This window comes from Chaetodon trifascialis, chromosome 23 (genome assembly GCF_039877785.1).
Source record: "Chaetodon trifascialis isolate fChaTrf1 chromosome 23, fChaTrf1.hap1, whole genome shotgun sequence".
NCBI classification, from domain to species: Eukaryota; Metazoa; Chordata; class Actinopteri; order Chaetodontiformes; family Chaetodontidae; genus Chaetodon; species Chaetodon trifascialis.
Window position 1 is genome coordinate 9,064,497 of NC_092078.1, and position 9,696 is coordinate 9,074,192.

The 9,696-nt window shown below is 40.9% G+C and overlaps 1 protein-coding gene across 1 annotated transcript; it reads right to left on the reverse strand.

Moving 5' to 3' along the window:
* Positions 1-715: 715 nt before the first annotated feature.
* On the reverse strand, positions 716-5,162 carry LOC139351330 (butyrophilin-like protein 3). Its single transcript, XM_070993170.1, has 9 exons — positions 5,084-5,162; positions 4,720-4,785; positions 3,781-4,146; positions 3,379-3,672; positions 3,198-3,290; positions 2,270-2,305; positions 1,608-1,631; positions 1,477-1,521; positions 716-1,387 (listed from the first exon to the last, which is right to left on the reverse strand). The coding sequence occupies exons 1-9, from the start codon at positions 5,118-5,120 to the stop codon at positions 819-821; spliced, it is 1,530 nt and encodes a 509-aa protein (XP_070849271.1). The 5' UTR covers positions 5,121-5,162; the 3' UTR covers positions 716-818.
* Between the last annotated feature and the right edge of the window lie 4,534 nt (positions 5,163-9,696).

The following is a 9,696-nucleotide window of genomic DNA, read 5'->3' on the forward strand; positions in this document are numbered from 1 at the left end:
AATGAACCCATCAGTTATATTTAACAGCATGGTTACAAGACTAAACTCAACAAACAGCAAGAAAATATTGATCACTGAATGAATGAAGATATCTAAATATTACATTATCGCATAATATCACATGATCAATTAGGAGTGGTCATGTAGAGAAGCACACATTTCAAACAGGCACACAAAGGTCCTCAATACAATCACAGTGAACGTATGTGTCTTAACAACTTAACTTTCATTTCTTGGATTCATCCTGCAAACGGCAAAGTTTTTATACAGGTTGAATATTAAGACAGATCCAGACTCTCTGTTTCCCCGTTTACAGTCTTGATGCTAAGCTAAGCTAACCTGACACATGTACCGCACAGATGTGAGTGGTATCAGTCTCCTCATCTGACTCTCAGTGAGAACACATACGTACCCTAAATATCATTCACTTCACAATGACACAAAGTGCAAAGTCAAAATTGACAACAAATTGACATTTTACAACTTCAACAATCAAACAATCATTATGAGTTTCACATAATCTGTATGTAATGAATATTTAGCCTTCAGTAAAATGTCTCAATGATCTCAATGAAGGTTGTTTTGTCTCTCCTGTGTAGAGCTGGTTTGGAAGTTGAGCTAGTGTGACTATCAACATTTCAGTTACTTAATTACTTCTTTACAAATGTTGGGTGGTCCACTCCATCAGTTTTTGTATCCTCTTTGTCCCCTCAACACAGGATACATGTACAGAAAACTAAAAATAAAAGGCACATCTCAAATGTTTTCATCATGCTCTGTTCCAGCAGTTGTTACTGATGATGTTAAGACTCAGTGCCTCATGCTGTTGAATCTGCAGAGTTCACCCTGTCACTGCTCTCCTGTAATATCTCCATAGGTGCTCTGTCACCTTTACCAGGATTGAAAAAGGGAAACACTTCGCCTGTGAACGTAGCTGTTAAACTGCCAATGAGACTCTTTTCTTCCACATTATAAAAGGAAAGCTCTCCACTGTCGTAATTCACATACACACCAACTGTCCACGGTCTGGAAGAGACGGACTGTAAAACTCTTGTTTCTGTGCTCAACTGAAACCGACCTGCTGTATCAGGAGAAGAGGACAAGAACCAGAAACCATTAGAAGCAGTGGGAGTAAAATCTGGCTCCTGAGGAATGACAGCTGCACTTGTAACTCCGACCCACCAGGACCGTTTGACGACTGCATAGTCAGTGCTTTTTCTCATAGAAACCTCCCAGTAGTGCTGTCCAGAGGAGAAGCCAGGTGTTCCTTTGACAGCTGTGAGACAGGTAACCTTCTGTCCATCAGGAAAAGGACCATCGCCCTGTCTCAGCACATGACCCTCGATTTTAAGATATTGATTTCCCTTCTGGTCAAGTGTAACATTTACTGTTGAAAATCAAAAGCAACATTTCAGAAAAAGTCAGTTCAGCGACATACAGAGCTAAAAAATCCTTTACAATGAAATAAGTTATTACCATAATGCTTCTTAGCTGTTGATAGATCTGTTGGCTCAATCACTCCTGCAGAGAACAAGTGAAAAATAGATTTTACACCAACAGAATTAGCTGACTTTTACTTTAATAACAGTGACAGTGTGGCTTCTTACCTTTTGGTAAAAGTTTACGCGTCTCTGGGGAAAAACAAAAACAGTTAATTTGATGCCTGCACACACCACATTTTACACACCTGTCATGAGATGCTCTTTCAGCCTGTGAAAACAGCTGTATAATCTCTTCTGAGGCTCTCGACGAGGGAGCTTAACAAAGATTGAAAAACCTTGATGATGTATTCAGAGCAGTGAGGGTCTAAAGACAGGAGGTGCTTTAGAGCACGGCTGAATACTCAAAGCTAACACACAATGCCAGCAGCGCCAGTTTAAAGCACATATTAAACTATCCTGAACTCTCATGGAAATGTGATTAATTATGTGTTAAACGTGACTCTGCAGAGCCTCTTACCCTCAACGTGGTCACTTTCTGCTTTGTTTTTCTTCACTGAAACATAGAAGAACATTTTCAGGATTTCATTTTCAGTCAAGACACTTTGATTCATCCATTTTATTTATATTTATATATGAATCATGTGTTAAATGTGACTCTGCAGAGCCTCTTACCCTCAACGTGGTCACTTTCTGCTTTGCCTTTCTTCACTGAAACATAAGAGAACATTTTCAGGATTTCATTTTCAGTCAAGACACTTTGATTCATCCATTTTATTTATATTTATATATGAATTATGTGTTAAATGTGACTCTGCAGAGCCTCTTACCCCCAGCCTGGTCAATTTCTGCTTTGCTTTTCTTCACTGAAACATAAGAGAGCATTTTCAGGATTTTTCAGTATATATTAGTGCTGTCAGGCGATTAAAAAAATTAATCTAATTAATTACAGGATTTGTAATGAATTAATCTAATTAATCGCATTTTAATCTCATATCTGCTAAAGGTCCCCAAATAAAGAATTTGAATTCTAGGACATTACAAAATTGTAGTGCATGACTAATCAATTGAATACGCCAAGAAGAGAAGATTTGATATCCACATTTTTATTGGTTAAGTGTGCTTCATAAATGAAATTCAGATGACGCTATCTGAAACGCCTCTTTTAGGCCCTCGTCTTCCACGATTGAAATCGGCCTGCAATCAGCAGCAACCCATTTTGCGATTGAGTTTGTCATTTTTTCTGTCGTGGCTTTGCTCATTCGTTTTCCTAACTCAGCAAGTGTGGGTTGGCGGAGTGAGCTCACGGTAGCACTAGCGGCACTAGCAGCAACTACATGTTTAGCGTTTAAATGGTAATTCAGGCTGGAGCTGCTACGGTGATAGGAAAAGTCTTTTTTACACAAGGTACAAATCACTGCGTCCTTGTTAATCGTTCCGTCTTTGTTCTTTTTATAAATAAACTTGCCGTTCAAAGGTCCAAGTAGGCTTGCCTCGCTCTCCGGTGTTGCATCCATGTCTGTTGTCACCCTGCTTTTGACTAGTAGCACAGGTAGGATGCAGCCTACGGGTCACTCAAAGGGCCAAATTTAAAATGCTTGGGCACTGACTTGCCACTCATGATTAATTGCGTTAATTTTTATAGCGCGTTAATTTGCAGCATAATTAATTCATCTAATTAACGCGTTAAACTGACAGCCCTAGTATATATATATATATATATATATATAAATCAAGCATGTATCTAAAATCATTTACCTCTCTTTTTGAAGAACAGATATCCAAGAGCAGCTAATGTGGCTATGAGGAGGAGGGCGAAGGCCAACCATCCAGCCCATGAGGATCCACAATCTAAAGAAAAGAAATCTTGGATTTTTGTGTTGTTCTAAATGAAAAAGAACAAAGAAACTTTTGCACATATGCAAACAATCCTCTTTACCCTGTTTACTTGGTTGAGGAGGGCTATTGAGGCGCAGTCTCGCCTCCTTTGCCTCTTCACCAGAGAGACCTACTGAGCAGGAGACCTCAGTGGAGTTGGAGACAAGAAGCCAGCTGTGGACTGACCAAAGACCAGAAGAGTCTTGGCTGAACTTCAAGCTGCTGGCAGTGAGAGCCTGCTTTTGATTGGACCAGAGCACAGTAGGCTCTGGATACCAGCCCCCAGACTCACAGCTCACATTCATCATGTTATTTTCTTTCCACACAGCTGACAGAAGCGGGGGGCTTCCCGTTTCTAGGCAGAGGGTTGAAGGAGGAAGATAAAAAAAACTGTTGTGAAAGTGGTGATTTTTTAAAACCATCCTTTGATTTTGTGTGTTTTCTCCACTTTGATGACACTCACCTGTCACAATGAGGGTGACATCTCCCTTGTCATGACCCTGATCACTGCTCACGTAACAAGTGTAAAGTCCTGCATCCTCAAGTGTGACATTTGCCAGCTGCAGGCTCACATCACCTGCCGCCAGCCCGCCAGACGCTGCATCCTTTAAGCCAAACGAGAGTCGGCCTGCGTACGAAGGTTCCTGAGATCCATACTCAAACTTCTTGTCCCGGTAAAGTGCAATCGGGGAATCACGACCGAAACGGTACCATTTCACCTTCTGACTCTCTGCACTTTGTGGTGGGCTGAGCCAGCACGGTAATGTGACTGTGTGGCCGCGGCGCACAGAGACAGACGACTTGACCAAAACCAAAAAGTTATCTGAAACTGAGACAGAAGACAGAGTTGTTGTCAGTTACGTTTGACATTTTTAGATGATTCCTGACAACAATTAACATAAGTACCATTTAGAACTGATGGACTAAGTGAAAGTGTCTCAGTTATATACCAGTGGTCTCCAGCCCGGGGATCCCACCTGCCACTAGGGGCCGACAAAGCTTCACAGGAGCAAACTTTCTAAGCCATATATACAGTAAAACTACATTTCTGCATTTCATTCATTTCTGAGAGCTAAGTGAAGTTATTATCTAATGTCACTTCGTCAGGTCGTCAGGTTGCTCAATGATAGAAAAGGGGGTCTTTTATGGAGAAAGGCTGGGAGCCACTGGTGAACACTACAGCTTATTTAAAACTGAAACTGAATCACAGTGTGTCTGCAAGTTCATGATTTATTTGATCTAGTGGAAGAAAGCTTTAGTTTCAGAACAAAAAAGAAATAACAAAATGTAAATAAACAGTGACCTGATGCACAGAAAGATAAGAATTGAGAGTAATACATGGTAAAACAGAAGGACGATGCAAATCACATTCATTAACTGGGAGAGGAAAGCAGGGATTTACCAGGTGGAGCGCCGCACAATGACGCACCAAGAGCAGCCATGAGGCATGTACGCACCACCAGGGACCCTGTGACATGAGAGAAATATTAAATAATATGAATTCATGTGATTGGGATCATGTTAAACGTCAGGAAAGACAAGACACAGAATTTTTCCCCAGCCAACAAACAGAGGACGTATTCCCGGCCACACTGTCCTTTCATTGTCTTTTCCGGGCGTTCATTCATACAACAGTCATAATAAAGAATAATATTGTCATTGGTAAGACTCATTTTTAATAAGTAAATCAACACAGCTCTACTAACAACAGAATAAAAGCGGATTAATACGACTGATCCATGTCGTAAATTCAAAGGTCGGCCTACCCATTGTACTGAAGTCCAATGCGAAAGAGTCCTTCATGCAGCTCGATGGACGCTCCTCACAGGCATAAATTAGGACGTAATTCACGTTTAGGTGCGTCGGTTGGAAGTCAGCTTCTGCTTTTAAGTGTTATTTTCTTGTAGACATGGGAAAAAGATTTACTTTCAGTTTCACCTCAGTGTGCGCACTTCAAATGTGGACAGTTGGAACAGAGGAGGGGAGAGAGCGAGAGGGCGGCCACTCTGTTATCAGTTACCTTTATTTACCTGTGCTCACCCGGATGATGCACGTGCCCTCTTGCACTTGCTCATTTCATTGACTCGAGCTTTGAGCATGAACCCGGTGGGCGGGTCTGACGATTGGGCCGCGAGGGCTGGTTTTCAGTCATGGCACTTGGTCGATCATGTATTCTGCTACCGCTGTCCCTGGTTCGCCTTCGCCTCCATTGGCAGCTTTTTTATTCTGTTCTTTTTCTTTCTTTCTTTCTTTCTTTCTTTCTTTCTTTCTTTCTTTCTTTCTTTCTTTCTTTTGACAGACGCACCCTGACGTAACACGTCCGTGCACTCGGTCAGTGGTGTTTGAAAGATGGAAAATAGGAAGAGCAAGGGAGCAGACGCAGCCAAATGTGCTAAAATTGGCAACTTTTTCAGTAAAACCAGCTCGCGGTTGGAAACGTCAAATGAGGACGATGAAACGGGCACGACAAGATGTTGAACTTTGGCTGCAAACCACCGTTCAAGTTAATTAATTATCATGTCAATGAATTGTGTAGCGTTGTGGCATATAACATGACGTTATTTAAATTATAGTATGATGCGACGCCATATAACTGGGAAACTTTGTCTTGTAGCCCCTCAGAGTCAGAAGCAAGATCCAGCACCAAGCACCAGCCATGAGCCCACAGGTCCAGAGTGGGCAGGTAGGATTGCTCATTGAGTGAATATTATTATAATTAATAGAATGAAGAGTATAGTGTAGAGCTGCTCTATATGAAAAGTGCCCTGAGATGCTCGATGATTCAGCACTACATTAATGAAACTGACCTGAATTGATCAGAAGGCTTTGTAAAAAGGGCAGATTTGTGCTGAGAATTATGAGCATTTTTAAAATGTGATTTAGAGTCAGAAGCAGAGCCAGGAGCCAGCAGTGATGAGGGGATTGCTCCTGTCAGTATGGAAGGAACAGGTGAGCTGTTGTAACAGAGTGTGAACAAGCAAGAATTAGTTCCAATAAACCACTTTCTATGGCCAAACGATCACTTATTTGAACAGAATATAGATTCAGATATTGTTGAAAAGCATGTGTTGTAAAGAATGTTGAGGTTGTGCACTCATGTTGATATAAATCTACATTGTGAAGCAACCCTTACTTGCACTGAATTGGAAATATTTTAGAAAAATACACTGAATTACAAGGCTTTACATAACAGTGCGCTATTGTGGACTTTAAATGTAAGGTTGTAATTACATGATTTTAATATTAATAGGTCGTGATCTAAAGTGGGCCGGTCTGAGGCCCGAAACTCCAGGGCTGAAAATGAGTCCCACTCCGGCCCTGAGTTGTTCTACTCACTCTGTGAGAGCAACTCTTGTCTCAGGAGGAATATTTCCAAGGACCCTGATGATGTTATCTGGGTGCGGCACGGTGAATTGCCTGCAGCAGTTACAGGATTATGGATAATGGATTTATGTTATCTGGATCTAAAGAAAGATGCTATCCTGATGCATTTTGTGCTTCTGGAGCTTTTTTAAAATCCGCCTCTCAAGTTTTTACAGAGGTGCTAGATACCTGCATGGCTCCCTTCAATAAAACATAAAAGAAATTTATAAAGGGAATTTATGAGGGACAAGCAGCCAGCAAGTGCTCGTCATATATGGGAACTCCTTCAAGACTGTTGGAAAAGCGTTTGTTAAGAATTCTTCAAGTCAGAAATGTTTTGTATTCATGCTTTTATTTTGAAGTGGGCGTCTTATTTTGAAGACAGTTTATGCAGTTTCTCTTCCTGCCGCAAGTTCGTCGTTTGACATGTTTACAGTGGTATGGCAGTCACTGCCGATGTCAGTTTATTTATTCAGATTAAAGTGTATGACATTTTGCTGTGTTTTCTTAAACTGGATTGTAAAGTGAGTTTTACATTGTGGATGCAGAGTGACACAAAGAAAATAGAAATGACAAATAAATACAGGATTCCATATTGATTGAGTTTATTCAAAAAGCTGATTTATTTATTGATTTTTTTTCACATCAACAAACATTGTAAACACGTGGACGAAAAACACAAACACCTTTCTGCACAACAAAGTACCAAAAGTGAACTGACATTCAAACACAACCTGTTAACTGGGGTTGAAAGTAGAGCTGCCTCAGTCCAGATGTCAAGTACAAAAAATGCACTTGCAACGTAATCATTGCTAGTGGTGGAATTGAGTTAATTTTCCCTTTTTTCGAAGTCAGTTTCTAAATAATTGATACTGCTGTATTTCAGTCATTTCACACCAAAGGAATTCAGTGAGCGATACAAAGAGGAGAGAGGATTAACATGGCAGGTAGAAATACGTCATCATAGCACAAAGTTTGTTAGCCAGAGAGAAAACTGAAGATCCAGCACCAAGCACCAGCCATGAGCCCACAAGTCCAGAGTGGGCAGGTAGGATTGCTCGTTGAGTGAAGATTATTACAATTAATAGAATGAAGAGTATAGTGTAGAGCTGCTCTATATGAAAAGTGCCCTGAGATGCTCGATGATTCAGCACTACATTCTGGAACTGTCATTATACTGCCACCTTCTGGAAAGAAGTACTGCATTACATCACACTGAAGATTGACTCAGACTTCCTTTTGGAATGGAACAATATACTTTTTGGGGTTCATGATGTTAAAAGTAAAAAACAAAATGAACTGTATGTCATAAACTTAATAATAATATTGGGTAAATATCACACACACAAAGCCAAATTTAGTCCCTCAACCCCCAACAGAACAGTACATGGAAAGTATTTGTGACTCTAACAATAAGAAAGCTATGAAAACATACCACTTGTGCTCTTTATTTTCTGTATTTATCTAATAGCCTACCCCCCTAATTTACCTTAAACAGCCAATTATGTGGAGAGATTGCTGCCCCATACAAAATAAAACAAATATAGAACAGAAATATGTCAGCTAAGACGCTACATTAATGATCCGTTAATGTCAGGAAGCACCCAACAAGCCATAGCTTCGATGAGTCATAGACGAACGGAGTTCGATTCACCTGATCTAATCAGCAATTGATGAAGCACTGTAAAAACACTTTAAAAACCTTCTCATGGTCAATTTTTTTAAGCCGAATTACTCAGCAGAGCCTACTGATTACTTTCCTATATCGAAAACACGCGGACCGATGCAGATTTTGGAGAAAAAGCGAGATAACTTTAAATTTGTGGATTTTTGACTGGGGTTTGGCGAGCCCCGCAGCGTCTCGTCAGAGTCCTCACTTCGGGACGAAAGCGACTGCCACACTGTCAAAAACAGTTGTATTTCTCCGTAGATTTTACAAATAGATCATAAACTATCACTGAGTTTTAGGCATGTTATTCAAATGTGTACTTTTTCCATGAGTCTTACCTGGCCACAGTTTCATGCAAACGATGTCCTCGTGCGCCTGAGGTGAACGGCAGAGTCCCGTGATCTTGCTGGGCAGGTGGAGGTCTGCTATCCTGCACGTTCACATACAACCAGATTGACCGTCCGTGTACATGTATGAAAGAAGATTCAACGACCAGTATCGAGGAGCACTTTGAAGTCAAATTTCAGGTTTCTGCGTGAGCTCAGAGCTCTATGTCCAGCCTGACCCGGTTCTGGACGTCTATACACAGCCAAAATGAGTCGCACAAAGACGTTTTAGTTGGCCATGATCTGGACGTCTATATGACAACCAGAATTAGTTGATAAATGATATTGCAATTATAAATCCACCCTGATCCAGTTCTGGACATCTATTAACAACCAAAATCATGATGATGATGATGATGATGACGATGATGATGATGATCAGGGGCGGCTGGCCGATAGAGGGCGCTAGGGCGCCGCCCCCTCTGTCTCACATCATGTAGAATCACACAGCCCTCCCTTTAATAAAACGTTTTTTAAAATGACTTTTACAAGCATATTCTGAAGTGAGTTACTAAAATGTAAAATCTGCACTTTTTTGTGTGTGTGTTATTTGTTTTCTATTTTTTCAGATGCCTGGTTTTCTTAGCTCTTTCCGTGTATTCTTAGTTAATGTGTGTTAATCTTATTTCCCTGATCTGAACATCTGTTATTTGTATAGATGTGCAACTTTGTACCAACACAAGGAAAAGGGAAAAGGGGGAAGAAAAAAAAAAAGTTACTAATAGCCACGGGCGCACACATCTTTCCTCATTGACTCCCGTTATAGCTTTGACATGCGCAGTTCGTTCCTCTTGAATACAAGAGATACGAGACAGCGGTCAGCGCTCCCTCTGATCGCTATACACACCACCGGCCATGGGGTGGCAGCAGAGAGCGAATTGTTCACCCGCGAGCCTGTAATTAAAACCGCCAAGCGAGTGACGTTGAACGCAGAGTGTCGGAGTAATTAGCAAACAAGATC